Genomic DNA, 20,586 nt, shown 5'->3' on the forward strand with positions numbered 1-20,586 from the left:
TGAATATTTCTGCAAAGTCAAAGAACTTTTTCAGCAAGCCAAAGAATATTTCCGCAAAGTCAAAGAATATTTCAGCAAAGTCAAAGAATACTTCAGCCAACTCAAAGAAGTTTTCGACAGGAACAAGCTAGAAAATCAACTGAACAAGTCAGCACAAAACGCAGGAAGATTGATATTTGAAACCGTCGAATTCCTGTGGCAAAATAGCAAAATTTCCTCTTCCGTTGGCTAAAAGGAATAGCTCGCTGAGATTTTAATGACTTGTTAGTTACATAATGATATAGAAACCAACCATAGTGGCGAATCAGAAAACTTGTCCAATGTGGACGTGACCTCATCAGATTTTGGGAAAAATTTTCATGTTAGCTATCCGGCTATTAATTTAGCCAGCGAGACTCAGAGTGCGGATATTTTAACCGATACCGTCTGCAAAAATCTGAAAGTCTCCGACGGCGACGATAATGAGAAGGTGGTGAAATATAAGATTTCCTGAATCTGAAAAATCGCTCAGCGTGCGCGTTTAAATACTTTGTAAATATCCGCTTGGTCGGTCTTTTACACAACAACATTGTGAAAGCTCCAAAATTTTCCGTAGTCTGAGAATGGGAGCCCCTTAGGCAAATTATCCACGTTTCTGCTTCGAACTCTACGCTCCCCTCACGTTTTGCTGACAGAAAAGATCTGGCGCCGTTTATAACAGCAAACATATCACGCGCTAAAATACTTGGGAAAAAGGAAAGTTTATCCCAGGCATAGCTGTCGTAACTCCCTAATTAAATCTGTGGCAGAACGTATATAGAAGATTTATTTAAACACATCATTACCTCACGAAACGTTGACGAAATACGGCAACAAGCCCATGCTTGAAGTACAATCACAAATGAACACATCACAGAAAGGTCCAAGGTATACCATGTTAATTTCAAGTCTGATGACGTTCACGACCCCTGTTTCAAATCCTCTTAAATAACCTTGATTAGTAAGTATTGATAAGGCTGGTAAGATCAGGGATTATTATGCAGGGGTCCATTCAACGAGGAACCCCAACAACGCAAATACTGATCCTTTTGATATTTAGATGATTCATTGGGCGCGCCTTTAGAGGCCTTAGGTCTGATTCCAATCACAAATTACTGTCAAGGCTCTGGTGTGCATCCTTGCTTACAAGAATTTTTACATTTAAGCTTCAAGGAGTCATTGAAAACCATATGAAAACATTGTGCATAAGCGATAACATTTCCCTATGCCTTTTAAATGATTTTCGCGTGCCTTCTACTTATACGTAAAACTTGTACAATATAGGTATGAAAATCGAATTTAGGCTTCGCCTAGATTTTACCATTACAAGAGCCTGAGTATGTGCAGATATGCGTCTAGGTTTTTCTAGGACTTCCGCCATGTATGCCGGTTGTCTATCATTCGGGAAGCTTTTCTTTGTGTGAGAAAATAAAACTGTCATTCTTTCTGCTCGACTGTTTTTTCACAGTGATGAATATTTATTTATCTTTAACCGCAGAATATGACATCTGCGCCTTACAGAAACTACAACATCACTTATATTAGTTTACAGAATATGGACGAGAGCCGAAATACTGTATGTGCTAAAAACAACGTTCTCTGCATGATCAGCGAAACAGGTCACAGATGTCTATTTTAAACTCCCCCTTTTAAATTTCATATCAAGCATTTCACTTTCCTCCCATTTCTTGACTTGTACCAAATAGTATTTCGTACAAAACACCGAGGCTTTTAAGACAGGACAGCCCATCTCGCCACAATTTAGAAGTTGTATTCGGGTGCCAATACTAAAGGCTGATTTGTTTTTTTAGTAACAATCGTTGGGACCTTGTCCACTACTGACTGTCTGCCAAGTTTTGACTTTTATGTAACCGCGATGTTTTTATTGTGGTGTAGTAGAACTAAAGAAAGCGTGACCCTAACGCATTGAAACGTGACCTGTCATCTAAGTTTAAGAATAGATCAATTACAAGGTTATCGAAAAGCGGAAATATGATCCTTGTAACATGCAAAAATATGCAAAGTGTAATATTAACAGAGCAGGATTTACGTAGGTAAATAGGGTAGAACAAAGCATTATGAAATTCTAAAATATTTAACAGTCAATCATCTCCTTTTCCTTAACGGGTTCAACACGAAATTACAATTAAAGCTGTTCAAGGAAGCTGTTCGAGAGATCACCCAAAGCAAGAGTATTTTCATCGTCATGATACTAAGTGTGCTCCTGTTCAAAGTGATTCTTGTTGCTGTCTTAGGCTTTCTGGATAATTGGCACGCGGATGCGTGTTCAGGTTGGTGTGAATTTACGTTCATTCTTATCCGCTGTCAAGAAGAAGGGTATTGTTCTAAGTGTATCCTTAGCCTTAAGCAACGATAGTTTAGTCATTGACACGGCAAAAAAAACAAGCGTTTACCGTACGGAAAACGAAGGTTGAATTTACGGAAAACGTGGCAATTTACTATCATTTACCCGTGTTTTGCCTATGGAAAATCCGACGTTTTCTGCGCGTTTTCGCATCGGTGAATCCCAGTATTCGTTCCATTATTCGGTAGTTTTCCTTCGCGGTAAATGCAGGTAAACAATTCATTTTCCGGCATTAACCGCTCGGTTAACACATGGCAAACAGCGTGTTTTCCTTTCGTTCATTGGCATTTTCCGAGTGAACAACAACGTATTCACCGGAGTTAACAACTGAAAACACGCATTTTCCGGGAAGGTTAATGTGTGTAAATACGGGAAAACATAATATTTTCCAGAGTTTGCAGTTCGTATAACGCATAGAAAATGCCATGTTTTCTTTTGTTCGCAACCATTTTACGCCCGGTGAACGAAATGTTCACAAGAATTATCCAGTCGAAAGCATGCATTTTCCAACGTTTTTCCGCACTAGTGAATTCGAGAAATTTCGTGAAAACGCATTTTCAGGCGTTTTACCTTTTATTGTTGTTCGGTTAATCTATGGAAAACAACATGTATTCTGCCATTTTTCGCATTCCAACGTTATGTTCACTGGTATTAACCAGTCGAAAGCATGCATTTTCCGGTATTTTCTGTAACGGTGAATTCGTGCAAGGGATGCATTTTCCCGCGTTTACCGCCGCACGGTTAATTACTGTTCGTTAAATTTCACTTCCTGGACTCAGCTCTACTGCAGGTTCTCAAAGCATTTCGTCCTATTTCCCTCTCCCAGACAGGATTAGCACTCCTTTAATAATTCTTATCAAGTTTATTAATGCACAATGATGTTAGCGGTACAATTTATTCAGAGCCCAAAACGGAGCCTGATAACAATCATGTTTGTCATCCTTATTTCACTTTACACATTTTTTCTCTCTAAAGCCAAGAGGCAAAACTTAACCCGTATAGTATAACTGATATTATAAAACTGGAGGATGACTGTCTGAAAAATTATGTGCGGGTCTATATATACAAACTATAGACATTTTGCAAAAATGAGTGTCAAGGTTTGAAGAAAATATAATTATGTGAACTTCATGTGCTGAGGGAATCAAGACAACATTCTGAGAATACCACCTTACATTTAATTTTATACCTTAGATCTATTTTAAAAACTTCTAATGTTTGAAATTGCAACTGAAGAATAAATTTAATTGACTAAAAATACAACTAGCTGCAATTCAAACACAGAATTTTCTTAAACCTTAACTGTGAAGGCTGCATGTATCTTTGACTCGGATATATTAATTAAAACAGTTTGAGCCAGTTTGAAAATCATTGAAACTTCTAAAATATTAACTTAAAGAGAAAATATTTACTTGGACTGAGAAAATCTTAGAGTACTCCATCTGATGGAGAACAAGAGAACTCTAAAAGGAAAATGAAAATTGCAGCCACCTCTAAAATAGCAGATATGTCAAGGATTTTGGGCTCTTTAAAATGAGCATGATAAATTGTTCTCACTAATAAAAATTCACTTAAATGCACAATTATGTGATAATGTAGTGTGATGATGTTCAAAAATCTATTCATATAATGTGAATTGTTTGCCAAAAAACACCTGCATTCAATCCTGGACATAAGTGCCAAATGGTGGTCAGGGAAGGCAAAATATTCTAGAAACTGATTTCACTATCCACTGACAATAACTTAAATGTAGGCTGCTCAATTACTTAAATTGCTCAAAATATTACATGTTATACATGTATATGTTTACAGTCTTCAAACTCTCTTGTAATCAACCATGATTGTACAGAAGTCTCACTTCACATTTGCCAACTAAGGTGGTTTCTTGTGAGAAAATTGAAATCAGCAAATTGTCAAATTAAAAACTAAATTCATATAGAATAAAAGAATGGAGATGGTAGACCTACATCATCTGTATAATTGGGTAGAAATGTGGCAACACTATAAGAGATGGTCCTAGGGAAGAGAGTTGAGTGACTGTATACTAAAATTAAAATTAAATTAGGTGGTGGCCCAGAGCAATTTTTCTGGGATCTCTCTACTATTTCTATGACTTGGTCTACCAACCCTTCTGTTCACTGACTGCCTCTTTTGCTGATTCGTCATGGAAGACTTATACCTCTGGTCTAGTATATGGAAGAAGTTAGTAACTTCTTCTGTCCTCCAGGTAAGGGGCCTTGTTACCATTGATGTGGGATCTTCTTCATCAGACTCGTCTGAGGAGACAAGACTAGGATGCAGGGCCTCGAAAATTGGTTGTCTCTTCTCTTCTTCACTTGCCACTTTGAGTCTCTTATCCAGTTTCTAAAAGGGAAAATGTGAAATAAGTTTTTATAATACCGAATGGTGAGCAATTCCTACAATAAATTATTTGTAAAGCCCTTGTGTCACTGGTCAGAGTTGTTCTCGGCATAAAATGTTTTTTATCAGCAGATCTACAGTGTAATTTGAACCTTACCCTGTTTTTAGATCAAACTTGAATTCAAACCTTTTGAAATTTACTCAAACATACAAGCTGATAAGATAATAGAGTGTTAAAGAGCCAAACAAATTTTTTTACCCTTTTAATTCTTTGTCGCTTCTTTTGCTCCCTCTGATAATGCTCGTAAGTACCATTTTCTTCCTGTCGTCTACGTTTCTTTGATGATGCAAAGTTTTGAGAAATAGCATCTAGATGAAACAATATCAATATATTTAGATTGACTGTGGATTGTTGCACGTTAATTAATAATCTTAAACTAGAATAAGTCTATCATGGTCATTCAGGCAGCCCGTTAAAAAGAATTGGCCTTACTTGCCTGGCAGCAAGGCCATCATATCATTATATCATACCCATGATATCGAAAAAGAGTAGATAGTGGTCCAAGTTTCTTCTTTGTCGCATTTGTAGGAATTCCAGGTTCAAAATAAAATCCAGATACGCGCCATGTTTGGCAATTTTGACTCTTCCGATTCAAGCGGAAATTGACTGCATTCTGCATCTAAATTGGTTTAATTCAAAAGACTCACTCCATTTTCGCCAAACTTTGTGCCTTTTAATCAAGAGGAAGTTATGAAGACGATCTTCCAAAAAAAGTATGAAATCAACAGCTAACAACTATTATTTCCATAAATTATAACGTCCTTGTGATGGCAACTACTTTGTCTACCGAGGAGTCTGAAAGTCTTAAGGATTGCAAAACACACTCGAAAGGGAAAAAACTAGATCCATTTCAGCAACTCGATGATGTAAATGTCTATCATCATCAATTTGTGTTTTGTGTCGCCAAAAAAGCTTTCGATATTGTCTCTTTCTCTGCAATTTTGGGATTTTCTAGTTATGCTACGTCGAATAAATTCACGTTTATGTTTGTAAACAAATTTTGACTCGACTGAACAATTACCCCAATGTCGTAGGCGAACATGAAACTGAAAGATACTTCCTGTATTTATTAACATATATTTCGATTATTAAGTTCTAGGTTCGCATCCTAAGCTTTAAAGAAAACAAATTCTCTGAAAGGCAGGGGTGGTGAAAGGCAAAATCCAAAACTCCTAATTAGACCGTCAACAAATTTTCATTCATTTAAATCGGACTGACTAAGATTTTCAGGGTAATTTAGTGTTATCAACTGAGTTGATAATGTAACTTGGCCACCGTGAAGAGTTTAAAGGCTGACGTTTCGAGCGTTAGCCCTTCGTCAAAGCGATTGACGCTTTACTCTCCCACCGACGCAGCACTATAGTTTCTTTAGCAATTAACCCCCTTTATTCATTTGAAATCAGCTCGTTAGCCGAGAGGAGTTCCAGCCACGAACTCATTGAGAGACGATTTTTAGAGATTTATATTCTAATGAAGCGTAAATCAGATAATTTCAGTTTGATAATGAGCTGGTTCCATCTCGTGAAATAGGTTCAAGTCAGTCATCATCGACTTTTTGATAGCTTTTGTTAGATTTCTTGCTTACCCTGTAGGCTCTCATTGGCCAAATCATCGCTGTATTAAAAAATTGATCAGGTACATGGAATAAAGATTGATATAACGCGAATTTAGATTATTAACGTACAACACCAGGACTTACGAATTTTCTTTCATTGGAAAACTGGAATTGACAGAAGTGGAAAAATCATCATACAGTGTGTTTATGGAAGTATGTGAACTTCATAACGTATATTCTGAAATGTGACCTGTCAGTCAGTATATAATTATGATAGTATCGGCGATGGAAAGTGACGCAGTCAGCTGATAGATGCGTCACAGTTATGTCAGGGTTGCCGCATTCTCTGCGTCAGGGTTACTGTTTTAGGGGAGTCTACAAGGGAAAAAGCTTTATACATCGGTTCCCAGTATTTGTTTCCGTGTTTGCTCGCCTGTTGAGAGAGTCGTTAGTAAGAACACTGAATTTAATATGTAATTTTTACAGGATTACCGTTACCTCTACCAAACATTAATATTTTAATTGCGGGTGTTCGAGTAATGTGGATCTTAGTGATGGATCAGGAAGGGCATCTTTGGTGTTTCGGGTTGAACTCACAAAAATTTTGCTTCTTTTTCAGTTCCTAAAATTCGTGAAAAGGAAGGAAACGAGATAAAAATCATCGAGGTGACCAGCGGTAAGGATGTTAAACTCACTTGCCAGATCAGAACCGTTGGTCAGACCTCACAACCAAGGTATTACTGGCTCAAAGACAATCAGACGTTAAGTCCATCGAATCATCATCGTATGAGGTTAAAACTCTACAGATACCTAAAGATAAAAAGAGCCAAGAAAGAGGACGCCGGCTTCTACACGTGTGTCGCAATAAATGACTGTGGCGAGAATTCTTTTACAATGCACCTATTTGTCGGAAGTAAGTAAACATTTGCGACCATTTGAGTTGTTTTAAAAGTACAAGTACGCATGTGATTTATAGCGGTATCCTGGGGAGCAAAGTTCTTTTATACTAGTTGTGTGCGACAAACTGAGGTGATGTCAGTTTAAGTAGGAGTTGCTGAGGTAGGCAAATAAGAAGGGAAAAGATGGTAATTTCATACTTGCCATCACAAAAAGTTATTTCCGACGAAGGTGCAATGTTTCCTTTACGATTGCTTAAAGTATTTAACTGAGACAGCTGGGAGTTCAAAATCCGGTCAGGACGTGAATAGAAAGATTCAGATGTGTGTGGCCTCAGATAATCTGCATCACAAAAGCATTTTCCATCTAGATAATTTCTTGTGTTTTTCTCTTTAAGGTCCAACACTGAATCCCAACAAAATTACAGTAGGAGGTAAGACAGATGTGCTTTCATTTCTAATTGGAAGAAATTAGTGAAAGATGAATATAGAAGCAGTTTAGTTGATACAGGAGCCGATATTGATGTTCTTTGAAATAGAGAAAAGCAACCTTCCTCTGGAAGACAGTCTCAATGGGGTGATGGCTTTTACGGCTAACGTAACGTTACGGCTAATTTTGGCCAATCAACGGCTAACGGCTAAATTTTTGGCTGTTGTAAGGCTGTCGGATAACTCCATTAACACCCTCCGAGAAGAAAACTGATGATGAAAAAAAATTATCAAGAAATTGTAATCTCTTGAAAAAACATTGATGAAGTGTTGAAGCTCATCTACAATACCCAATCAAAAGTTAAGATTTGTAAATCCAATTTAAAAAAATAATATTTTGGCAATCGCATATGTTATCCAGTAAATTTCGTAATTGTTCTACGCTTTGTGCGTTAAACATTAACTCGGGAGTAGAAAAGGCCAAGATATGATTGTTGATTCTCCCCTTTAGCTGCTACATGCATTTCCTTATAAATGCCGGAGGAAAGAGAATTTGGTGTTAGCAACTTCTAAGTGTTCTCATTGCCTGTTTGCTGGATAATGTGTGGATATTATACCGGGGAAGTTACATGTTAATCACATGTGGGAGTTAAAGGGCAAACAGGTTTTGGGTCAGAGTGATGTATTGCTGTAGAACATCGATTCAACGAAATGCCAAGGGACCAGGGAAATTGCTTCGTTATATTGAGGGTTCTTTATATCGAAAACCTCGATTTAACGAATTTGCGGAAAAAAAGCCAAAATGTTCGTTATGTCGTGGCATGGTTAATATTGCTTTTTAGGTACCACAAGAATCTGAGCAATTACGGTAAATAATATTAGTGATTTAATGTCTACGTTAAGAATTATTTTTGAAAACAGTTTTTAGAAATGTAAACTAGTGAGCAGCACTCTGCGAACAGTAGTTGTAAAACTTTTTAATCCTCCGATGCGTTTCGTCTAACTGTCGTAGACTTCTTCGGGGAATTTTACAAGTTAACACGAAACACCTGTATTCATAAGCTGTTGTCAGCGGCTTTTACTGGGGCCAATGACCGTATAGGTTTGGCTGGACTTACGAACAGGAACAGGCGAAGTTGTGAAAAATTTTGAACATTTTTAAAGCAAGGTGAGAAAAATATGTAGGGGGCCACGGTTTTAGTTTCGTGTTAACTTGTCAAACTTCCTGAAGAAGTCCACGACAGTTAGACGAAACACGTCGGAGAATTAAGAAGTTTACAACTACTGTTCGCAGAGTGCAGCGATTACTTGTTTATTACATAAATGGCAAAATATATGAGGGAATTGCATTTGCGCACGATTTCCGCGCGATGAAGCCCTTTCAATGCCGCCACAAATGTAAAAAAAAAAGTAACTCTTAAAGAGATTCAATGAATACTTTATTCTCAAAATACAGTTATCAACGTTACATGGCTTTATTCAGTTACATTGCAATCAATAGATCTTTGCCTCAAACAGCAAAAAAGCTTCATCAGCATCAAGTAATCATGCCCTCTTGATTACCAAAGTGCCCTCGTGATTAAGAAAAAATGCCCTCTTTCTCAGCCAATCCTCACTTAGTTATTTTGCCCCGCATGTGATAAAGCTCTGAACCATCACCATATGACCAGTACTGTAGAACACCTAAAATAAAATAATGTTTAGACTGTAACCTAAAATGTGTTAGAAAGGGGTAGATTCCGGGCGGTCGTCGAGAAGTTCAATGCTCAAATTCTGTGGCTGTTCTGTGCTTCACAGCTGCTCCAAGATTTACGGTGAAGCAAAGCAAGATGAGGCGCAACCTTCTTGGAGTACCCGTTGGAAACTCTTTAAAGCTGGACTGTTCTGCCGACGGAAACCCTCGTCCTACCGTGAAATGGTACAAAGACGGAAAATTGATTAAGGAAAGGAAAGGGGGCAACAAACTGTATTTGAGTCCATGGACAACCTTGTTGAGTTTGAAGGACTTGGTTCCCTCTGACACTGGGTCATACATGTGTAATGTGAGCAACTCATACGGATGGATTAATCATACATACAAAGTAGACGTTCATGGTAAGAGGAAAAATCCTTCAAATTTTTCTAGCTGACACAGACTCTGAAGAGTACTCACGGTTTTCTTTATCTGAGAAAAAGAATCTTCAAACTCTTTTGGTCAATATAAATCCCATTTAAAAAGTCAAATTAAAATAAACATTACAAGTAACGAAACAATGGATGTTTTTGGGTTACATGGACAGTATTGACAGTATTCTCTTTTCAATTTTTCAGAACGAGCTCGTGCTGAACCAGTCGTTCTACCCATGGAAAATGTCACAGTTTATCGAGGAGAGAATGCCAGCTTAACATGCAAAGCATTAAGTGATTCCATGCCTCATTTCCAGTGGTTAAGGTGGTTTCCTGTGCGTTCCAACGGTTCGGCCAACAGTTCGGTAAGCGGTTCAATTGAAAGTCCTCACTACGAAATCGTGAATAAAGGAGACACAGACCAACATGTAATTGTGCCACCAAGTGGTGGCAAAAAATTTGATTTCCACGGAGTGAAGTTGACTTTGTTAGATGTCACAAAGAGGGACGAAGGAAAATACACCTGCATTGTGGGAAATGCTGCTGGTCACGCAGTCGAACATGCTTACATCATTGTCCAAAACATCGGTAGGTAAAACTATAATAAGATTACTAGTTCTTAATAATTTTTGTTATCATTCACTTTATTATGATCAGATTTTAGGGGCTTTCTGTGATTTGCTCATAGCAGCTGTTTTTCTTACCACATTTTGACGTCATCTGTGATATGTTACTGAACAGATGCACGGCAACATGGAATTTATTTGTTAACCTTTTAACCCCTAAGAGTGACTAGCATCTAATTTCTCCTTATAATATCACCCCTGAATCAAACATTAAGATGATGAGAATAGAGGAAATGATCACCAAGTAAAGCAGCTCTTGATTATCAAACAAATTCTCTTTGTCAGCACCTTAGGAAATGTATAGTGAATAGTGTGGAGAATGTGGATACTGATGTTAGGGGGTGAAGGGTTAATCCGTTGGGTGTATTTTATTGTCCATGAAGCCCTTGTAAACAGCTTTCTTTTCTTGAGAGTCTCCTTCGTCTCGGGAATCACGGAGGGTCGATTTTTGCACGACTACGTGCTGTGTTTAGTCGAAAAAGCTTGCGCTACCGAGTGGCCTGTGGCCGTTTCAATCACTTTGATTTGGGTTTAGAACACTCAGTTACAGTGTTTGTGTCGTGACTCTGTTCAGTTCCACTTGGATGTTAGTAAATCAAACACGGGCCAATTAAAAAAAGCGACTGCTCTATGATAGCTGATCATTTGCTGAAAATTGTTTCCAACCGAGCATAACTCATTTTTTTTTTCAAGGCCCATTACACCATCTCCTTCAGGTAGGAAGTGATTGAGTAAGCATGCTGAGGCAAATGGATTATGTTACTTCAGAAACCCACTCCAGACTATCTGTTAGCCCTTTTCACTCCTAAAATCTCATTAGTAATTCTCCCTACTGTCTGACATACAGTTCCTATTCTCATCACTTTTCTTCTTGGTACTGTATTGATATTGAGAGAAGAAATTCTGTCTTGCTTACTCATGGGAGGTAAAGGGTTAAAAAGGGTTTGGGAGCGGCAAGGGAGATATAGAAGATAAAGAGCCAATATTCAGTGGGCGATATGGTGGTACGTGCTCTGGTTTGCGGGCTCGATACCTGGCCTGTTGTTCGCAGGCAAGACACTTTACTTTCACAGTGCCTCTCCCACCCAGGGGTAGAGATGGATGCAGGCTTCCTCTCGCCGGGGGAGAATTTTGGATCAATTTTTGCTGGGTTTGTCCTTTGTTCGATATAATGTGAGGGCTGCCAGGTATTTGCGGATAACGGACGTTGTTAAATCAGACAGTGGAAACTTTTCTTGAGTGGCTTCCAATAGTTATGGAACAACAAATCGCACAGTGAGGTTGATTGTTGAAGGTAAGTTCAACCCAATGCGGTTGAGGTTTCTGGAGGAATTGAATGTGAATGTTATCTAATCATTGACGAGGTTATGTAAAGGAGGTTCTTGTTCCACAAAACATAGTTTTTATCTCTTTCACCTTGTAGTCTATTGACCGCATTTTAAGATTCCAAAGACCAACTTAAAGGGTAACTGACGGCTAACCGGTCACTTTTTCGGAATACTGTCTACATGCCTCGGCTAACACTGAAACAGATACAAGGTGCTTCGAATGCCTCTTTGTGCCTTTTTTCGCCGGGAAAACTGTCCTAAATGCAGCTGCGTGGGTCATCCGCCATAAACGCTTCGATTTTGATCATGTGACTTTACACGTCTTACGTGTGTACATTAAGCAAAGTAAATATGGTGGATAGTAATTCGAGTAAAAGCAGTTCTATTTCGGGGTCTGATTATTTGGATTTTGAGGCTTCGGTGGAAGGCGAACATAATGAAAGGGTTTATGAATCTGTTGGTGAATTCAGGCCCTGGCAATTTGAACCGCCAGGACGAACGTAACTTGAAATAGAGCGCAAGAGTCAGAGGAGGATCCATAGCCCGTGCGCCGCGGCCGCCTCAATCAAGAAGGCGAGAATGGTGAGTGCATTTACGATTATAAATGAAGTATCTGAAAATCAGTCCCTTAATAAATATAGGAGCGATCAAGAAGAGAAAACTAAATGTGCAGACTCCTGAATACCGTGGGAGCGAAGTGTTTTAACGCAACACGCACGCACCTTCCGAAGCCAAGGTTTCACTGGCTGAAAATATAAACATACACGCTTGTGGAGGTGAATTGGATGGATTATACTCGTTCACACGCGATTGAATCGGTTTTAAGTTTTCCTGTGTTGAATTTGACGAACGACTGAAGATTTCTTGGCTTTTACTTTGAAACACGATGCAGCAAAAAATAGCATTCGAACATGTAGAATTGTAAATAAAGTAAAGTAGCCTAAAGTTTGAATTATCTCTCACGTTTGTGACATTTATAGAGCTGATAACTGTTCCTTTTGGTGAAAGCAATCATACAAGTTGTGCTCTCTATTTCTTCTATTCAAAATCGTGAAAAAAATTGCTACTTTACTGATTTTTTTTATTACAAGGTGTCAGTGTGGAAACTGCCGATCAATGTGGAGGGAGGAAGAAAACATCTTTTGCCAAGAAGTGGATGTGGTCAAAAATGAAAATTTTGAGGATGCCGGTTACAGTGGACAGTTGCAGGCAGAAGCCAGATGTATTGTCCAGCATCCAGGGTTTGAGGAAACTGGTGAAGGCTGACTCCGTTTAAGTTCAGCTCGTAATTTGAGAAACATTACGTGCTTTTTATTTCCGTAGCACGAGTTTGTCGCGGACTCGGTTCCTTTTTTTTACCAAAGCACTGCGTTTTAAACGGTGGGTAAAAGGTAGTCCCGTGACGTGTGCTTTAATGGTTTCCTCTCAGGCTGTCGGCTTGTTTTATTTACGATAATGAGCGCGAGTCATTTACTGTTCACTCAGCTGACATTGGTACATTTTTGAAACGAGTAACCTTTCGGACAGGATTGATTTCATCATGTTTCCGGTCGCAAATGAGAAACAACGCTTGAGTGTGGCGCTCATAACAAGGCCATTCTTGTAAAATCCGTTTACAGCATGTTTCTGTCATTATACACTTCCACTGGAAGTTAATTAAACTTAGGCACACGAATATGCTATGTATGCTGCTCAATGTTAGTTGTAACCATTCCTGAAAAACTCTCAGCCAGAGAAGAAACGTATCGAAAGAAATAAACAAAAAGTTCCACTAAAAAAAATTTAAAAAGGATACACCGGACAACATCTAAAGACAATACTTTTCGACTTGGAATTAAAAAACATTTCTATAAGTATAGGACTCGATAGTGATTAAGAGAAAAAGTAGTGGGAACATATATATTTTTACAGCTGTTTGGAATGGCGTGCAAATTACCTGTGGCTCTGAATACAGACATGCGAGCCGTCGCGTTTCGATTATTCAACCTTCGTTATTTTATTTCTCACTTTGTATTTCGTAGTCTCTAAATGGTGACCTATATCAGAATCGAACAAATCTTATTTTTCTTTCCGCTCGTAAATTTCGGCAGCAACTGAACAGCCGGGAAGAATTTGTTACTTTCAGGTCTTGACATGACACTTTTCACTGCCGTACACATGTGTGACATATCACATCACGCGACCTGAATCGAACCGTTTCCAAAATGGCCGTCGATTAAGCGTCAAAACAAATTTGTAGAAAATTTGGTTTTGCACAATATATCGTTAAATTTGCCCATTTTGGATTCTTTAACATAAGAGGAATATATTGAGACAAAAAAAGGAGAAAAATTTGGCGTCAGTTACCCTTTAACCTTTCAAAAGTTATCTTGAAATGTGCGAAAATTCGACTTTTAGACTCCGCCATTTTTAAACTTCTTCAATCGCAATCGAAAAGATTCCGTTGACGGACCGATATGGTCAACAGCTTGATTGACTGTTTGAATGACAACCAATCTAAAATGGAATGGAGAAGCATTAATCTTAACGCGGTCAAACAAATCCAATACAAAGAATAGCCAAGTTTCATACAGACGATGTTGATATGCTTAATCCTTGGAGATAAACATTATCATGTCATTTACAGTACATTATCGACTGAGCTTTGAAAATTGATCTTCTCTTGCAAATGTGGCTCATCCACATTTCCTTGGAGTTCTGATAATATGGTAGATACATGATTTTATGAGTGTAATTAGTTGTTAAAATACGGCCAATTTTTCTTTCTTTTAGAAGCCAAAATCTGCCAAGCAAACCAGTTTACTTGCGCTGATAAGAGTTGTATTTCATTGTTTCGGAAGTGTGATGGTCGTAATGATTGCCATGATAAGTCAGATGAAAATGGATGTCCAACGACGGCCCCTCTGGTTTGTTCAAAAGGAATGTTTCGCTGTGATGGAGACTGCATAAAAGGTTATTTGCAGTGTGATGGAAAAAATGATTGTAGTGATGGATTCGATGAGAGAGGATGTGGTGAGTATAGAAATAGTTCATTCATGAATGAGAAGGTGTGAAAGATGCTTGTGTTAAACTATTTAATATTTAAATGTTCTATAGTTGTAGTTGAAAATTGTATCTTGGTATAAAGTTGTCTTCTTGTACAGCTTTTGAGTCTAAAGGAAACGTTTTGCAAGTATGATATGAAAAAAGAAAGGAATTTGTTCATTAGCCCTGGGATACTGGTCATTGGTAGTTGTTGTGTTAAAAAACAGCTATTTTTCTTTTGCTCAGATCCAACGGCTTCACCAACAAATGTTTCAAGAGGTACAGTTCATTGATATAATACAACTTAATTACTTCTACTTATTAGATAGCAAGGTAGTCTTGAGGTAGATCCGAGCGTTCTGATCGGTTCTTACTTGGTCCGTATTTTGCCATACGGACTGTTTCCACTGAAACGGTCACACACCGTGTATTTTTGTTTTGATAAGTTAGCAAATTCAAGAACAGATTTAACTCAATAACCTCGCTTGCTCGAGCCACAATGGGGAATATTGGCCCCTGATCGTTTTTTGTAAGGACCTCGCTGCAATTGGTCCATACTGCGAAGACCTGGGCCAATATTTCCCAGTATGGCTCTTTTTATCACAGATTACAAATGCCTTTATTGTGTAGCTCCTTACTTTTGAAGCAGATAGTCAAGAAGTAGAAAAGAGTAGCGTCTCTGGTATGCGTCTTAGGCTGCCAAGCGCGATAAAAATGCGGGATTTGTGGTCATATTCTTAGTGCATTTGAAGACTGTTATCTGAAAGCTAGGTTACTATTTAGAATCTTAAATCGTGTTCAGTTTCTTGATTTCAAAAACATTTTTGAAATGGCGCCGGGAGAGTGAAAATATTGTGGGTTATGAGGCAAACTTCTCCTGCTGAATGGAGGAGATTTGCATGACCACTCGACTATCATTTCGTGGAAAGTAGATTGTAATACATCTAATCAATTCATCTTAAGGAGACTAGGTTAACCTTGAGCTGTTCAACATAAAACCACTAGATTAAAATACTCTTATGGCAATAATCAAAGTTTCCCTGTTTCTTTTGAGCTTGCCACAATTTAAGGCTGAATGTAAGCGATGTATCACAGTGGCTTCTCTCAAGATATAAATATTTATTAAAATTACTAATATTTACTAAAGTAAGCAATATTTCTTAAAGAAATTCCCACGTCGCTTCGCTGTATTTATTAGGGTCTAATCCTGAGATATTAGAAAAAAAAACAGGATTAACAGAATACGAGATAGAGGAAGAAAACTGGAAAAGGAAAATCCCTTTAAAACAAACTAGCTGTTTCTGTATTTAGAAACTTGGATATAACAAGCTCTGCTTATAATAAGTGTTGGCCTTATTTACTTTTCCAAAACTTTCAGCTCCTTTCGGTAGCGAAAGCTTTAGAAAAAAAAACCTTGCCGGGAGAGCAAGACAACGAAATTAGTTGAGTTCCTACTACTTTAGTCCCTGGAAGTTTCCAAAAAGCCAAATATTGTTGAAGTTTCAGGAAACTATTTAGTTGGTTAATCATAACCATTACAATTTCCTCAAATGTGATTAGTGCATTAACGCTTTATTTTTCACTAGTTACTCTGTAGAGTTGTAATCGGACAGTGTAACAGGACAGTTGGTTGTAATCGGACACTTGATATCTGACAGTTAAAGAAGCCAATCGTACTTAGTCCACTAAGCTAATCAACTTATAACAGAATTGATCACAATAACCATAGCAACAACCACTTATCCTGAGAAAAACTGGGGAATTTCCAAAATGGAGGAATTTTTAACTGTAGACATTTGTTCTTAGTGTATTTTTTTTTTCGGACATCGTAATGGTTATGATTAATTGATCGTGATTAACAAATCGCTTCGCAGTCGTCTGATTTGTTAATCACTAGTATGATTACAGACCGAATTGGACTCCATTTGATCCTATCCCCACTACTGCGCATGAACTGCTATAATTTTCTACGAACTGTATGCGATGCGTTCCCATTTTTGGGTGAATAGCTACCATCTATACAGACTAGGGTCGTTCTCTATCATCTTAAATGTTGCTGTTTCTGTGGATATCGCCTTTATTCTCAATAGCTGGACCAACATTCGGGAATTTAGGCAATGGGCTCGATTGAAAACCTATACTGCAAAACTAAAAGTGGAGAATCGACACATAACGCGAATGGCTAAGAGAGAAGAGTTCGAGGTACAGCCATCTCCTCCAACTCGTACGAAGAAAACACCAACTCATCTCGTCAAAACCATGCTCCCAGTGTTACCTTGCATGTTTATCTTCTAGTTCCTCCTGACTTCTATTGTTTATGAAGTCTTTGATGATTAGAAATGATAACCTGGAAACGTATCTCGTTCCTAAGGTGAGAAGACTCGCGATGCTCTTGTCCCCGGAATCGTCTCGGCAGGCGTGCTAATTACCGTAGCTGCTTTATCTTTTATCTGCTGGCGCTCTCGATCCCGAACTAAGGAGCCAGTGAACGATTCAATTTCAATGTTAGGTAAGTCTAACTTGGAAGAGAGGTCAGTAGTTTTTTTAAAGGTTTAAAGATCTCTTTTTTACTTCTTAGTTTGTTTAGGCTATGTACTGAAAGCCGAAAGCTCGCGTGTTTGAGGCAGAGAACGCCCTTTGATCTCATTATGAATTTTAACCGTGCCAGCCCATATTTTTAATATTGTTAAGGTGATTCCTCAGCATTGAACTGTGCATCCTGTATTGGCCTTAAAAATTACGTAATCAGTCAAGTAAGCGCGCGCATATTCCGAGAACACGGTATTGTTTTTCAATAAGTGGACTGGGTAATGGGATAGGATGGTCTTTAGCTTGTGAACTAGCATGGTGACCTATACTTTTTTAATTGCATAATTATTATGTATAAATTTCCCCCTTTAAATTGGGCAAATTAAAAAACATTCATCGAATTGGAAAAAAAGATATTACTAAAATCTTGCACAGACTGTTACTCGACGATGCAAATTATGACTTAAAAACAACGACTTAAGGAACGTTTTGAGTTGATGTCGTTTAAAATTGCGGGATTTTTTCATTACATATCAAATTGTTCAATACGCTCAAGACTTTCAACCTATCGAGTTTTTCAGTTTTAAAATGTTACTTTAGCCAGCCTTGCTTCCAGCTGCAGCAAAATGTGCTGCGAATCAATGAAATGACGCACATGATCAGTACCAGAACAGGCATAAATTGGGCAAGTTTGGCCCATCATATCTCTTAAACGAGCACGGTGACCAACCTTTTAAATTGTACTTTTCGAAACAGACATTGGCAGGGAACATTTTAAGGAAAGTTAAAAAGATAATTGTTTCATAACTTTATTTCAGTTTTTCTGAGGAATCACCTTAACTGGTTTTGAGTCAAAATCTGACTCCTATAAATTTTTACTATAGAACTGTCAGCCAGCAACATATCCTTATTTTTGCTTTCAGAACTTGAATTTGAATACGACGCGTTCGTTATTTTTAGCTCCCAAGACTCGGATTGGGTGACTAAAACTCTAATTCCAACTTTGGAGGAAAAGCACGGTTTTAAATGCTGTGTACACTACAGAGATTTCGTTGTCGGAGTACCTTTTCGTGAAAATATGGTTAACAGTGTTTACAAGTCAAGAAAAACGATAGCTGTCGTGTCTAATAACTTTTTCAATAGCAATTATTGCGGTTCTGAAATGGATTACGCACTTCAGCGACACATGGCAAGGAAAGATAACAGTTTGGTCGTCATCAAACTTGATGACGTTGGCAGAGGAAAACTCCCAAAGGAGCTGCGAAAAAGGAGCTTCATAGACCTTTCAAAGAATGTTGAAAAGGAACACTGGGAAAGAAAATTGGTTCAATGTTTAACCATCCCTAGCGATTTGTCACAGGAACAGATTTTGTAACAAGCTTTTTGATAATGAGGTTTTACCTACTTTTGTATGTGCGGTAACTAACTCGAAACTTGGCGAAACTTGTAATAATAATAATAATAATAATAATAATAATATTTAACGAGGGAGACCAACACGCCACAGCGGTTTTCAGTGGGACCTCATTAACTAAATTAATTACCTTAATTGAAATAATAATAATAATAATAATAATAATAATAAAAAATAAAATAAAATAAAATGTGTTTGCAAATAAATCTAAAAAGAGTCAAAATTTCAAAATCGGTAACTAATCGAAATATCAAAGTTTAAAATTAATCAAAATCTTTTAAAAAAGTTTTCAGCTTGGATTCAAAAATAAATAAGAGATGTGTTTCTTTCAGATCAGTTGGAAGACTGTTCCAGTCCTTCGCAGCTTGATAGATAAATGTTTGCTTACCCCAGTTAGTTCGAGGAAGGGGCAAACGAAGATCATTGGGACGCTTGATTTTTGATAAAATCGAAATTAAAATGGTGTCGTTGTTCTTGTCCCCCCATATAACATCTCCGTAATCAAAAAGAGGGAGGATTAGGGTATTGTACAAGTTAACTCTAGTATGTAGTGGCAATACGTTCCTGATTGTCCTGATTAGGCCTATCCTTTGATTAATCTTCGTGCTGATAGCATCGATGTGATCTGCCTATGACATGGATTGGTTGAATGTCACGCCTAGGTACTTGAATGATTGTGTTCTCTCAGTACAAGTGCCCTCTACTTTAAATAAAATATCTTGAATGTGATTCAGTTTCTGAGGACTTCCAAAGATAACAAAATTGCACTTGGATATATTTAGAGTAAGGAGATTTCTAGAGAACCACTCAGACACTGTTCGTAAGTCACCATTGATGTGATGTTCAAGATCACCGACATTTTTGGTTGAGTAATAGATTACAGTATCGTCCGCGTAAAGGATAATATTACTTAACAGATGACAATCCGGAAGATCATTCACGTAAATTAAAAACAGTAAAGGTCCCAATATACTGCCTTGGGGTACCCCGACAGGCATTTCGGTAGCTCTAGAGCGAGCATTTCCAACCCACGATGTGAGTTGTGACCTGTTTGTGTATTGTTGTAGACAACAAATGTATTGCTGTAACCAACGGTTTCAAACTGTGTTCTTTAATATCTGTTAATACACATGTGCGTTCGAAATCTATGGCAAAAATACACAGCGATTATGATGAGTAAGGATTCAACTAAATTACAATTCCAAGAGAGAAAATATTTACCCGATGGTTGTCCTCAACGTTCGTTGCGTCTCATGCAAGATCAACTAATGATAGTTTCGTTTTGTGGTTGTTCAATTATAGGTTATCAACGATTGGTCTGTTTTCACGCGTAGTTAATTAATCTAGAGTGAAACAGTCTGTGAGATACGATTTAAACCACTGGGTGGTGGAACTGGTAAGACCGATGTTCGTCAGCTTTCGTTGTAGCAAGTGATGATCCACTGTATCAAATGCCCTAGATAGGTCTAAAAAAAAGGCACCCACTAAGGAACCAGCGTCCGTATTCTGAAGGATATTGTCTGTGAGATGGGCTAAAGCTGTCCCGGTTGATAACTTTGGTCTGAAACCAAATTGTTTGGATGTAATGATCTCATTATTCTCAAGATAAGCATACAGTTGGATGTGCACGGCTTTTTCTAGGATTTTACATATTGTTGGCAGTACAGTAATGGGCCTGTAATTGAAAGCATGGCAGCGGTCACCTTTTTCTGAATAATGCTGTAACTTTTCTAAATTTCCAAAGATAAGGGAAGATGCGAGTTTCAAGGGAAAGATTGAATAATCTAGTTAGGCTGGCACTGATAACTGTGGCTGAATCTTTCAGCAGACGTACGCTGATGTTATCGAGACCGATAGCTTTATTGGTTTTGAGC

The 20,586-nt window shown here is 38.0% G+C and overlaps 1 protein-coding gene across 2 annotated transcripts; it reads left to right on the forward strand.

Annotated features, from left to right (window-relative positions):
• The first annotated feature begins 2,068 nt into the window (after positions 1 to 2,068).
• LOC131781653 (fibroblast growth factor receptor-like 1) lies at positions 2,069 to 19,865 on the forward strand. 2 transcript variants are annotated; one of them, XM_066159425.1, is made up of 9 exons: positions 2,070 to 2,309; positions 6,980 to 7,273; positions 7,655 to 7,690; positions 9,483 to 9,779; positions 9,996 to 10,379; positions 14,518 to 14,757; positions 15,016 to 15,048; positions 17,141 to 17,278; positions 18,222 to 19,018. In XM_066159425.1, exons 1-9 carry the CDS (start codon positions 2,225 to 2,227, stop codon positions 18,671 to 18,673), a joined length of 1,959 nt encoding a protein of 652 aa, XP_066015522.1. In that variant the 5' UTR covers positions 2,070 to 2,224; the 3' UTR covers positions 18,674 to 19,018. The 2 variants fall into 2 exon arrangements, with proteins under 2 accessions (XP_066015526.1, XP_066015522.1); XM_066159429.1 differs by lacking the exons at positions 17,141 to 17,278; positions 18,222 to 19,018 and adding an exon at positions 19,045 to 19,865 and having other exon boundaries at positions 2,069 to 2,309.
• Positions 19,866 to 20,586: the final 721 nt, after the last annotated feature.

This window comes from Pocillopora verrucosa, chromosome 1 (genome assembly GCF_036669915.1).
Source record: "Pocillopora verrucosa isolate sample1 chromosome 1, ASM3666991v2, whole genome shotgun sequence".
Classification (NCBI taxonomy): Eukaryota; Metazoa; Cnidaria; class Anthozoa; order Scleractinia; family Pocilloporidae; genus Pocillopora; species Pocillopora verrucosa.

What these genes read in the sequence shown, in the direction of transcription:
- LOC131781653 (XM_066159425.1), top strand. Translation starts at nt 2,225, where the DNA reads ATGATACTAAGTGTGCTCCTGTTCAAAGTGATTCTTGTTGCTGTCTTA. An exon ending in GCACGCGGATGCGTGTTCAG is followed by an intron (nt 2,310 to 6,979) that starts GTTGGTGTGAAT and finishes CTTCTTTTTCAG; the next exon opens with TTCCTAAAATTCGTGAAAAG. An exon ending in ACCAACAAATGTTTCAAGAG is followed by an intron (nt 15,049 to 17,140) that starts GTACAGTTCATT and finishes CTCGTTCCTAAG; the next exon opens with GTGAGAAGACTCGCGATGCT.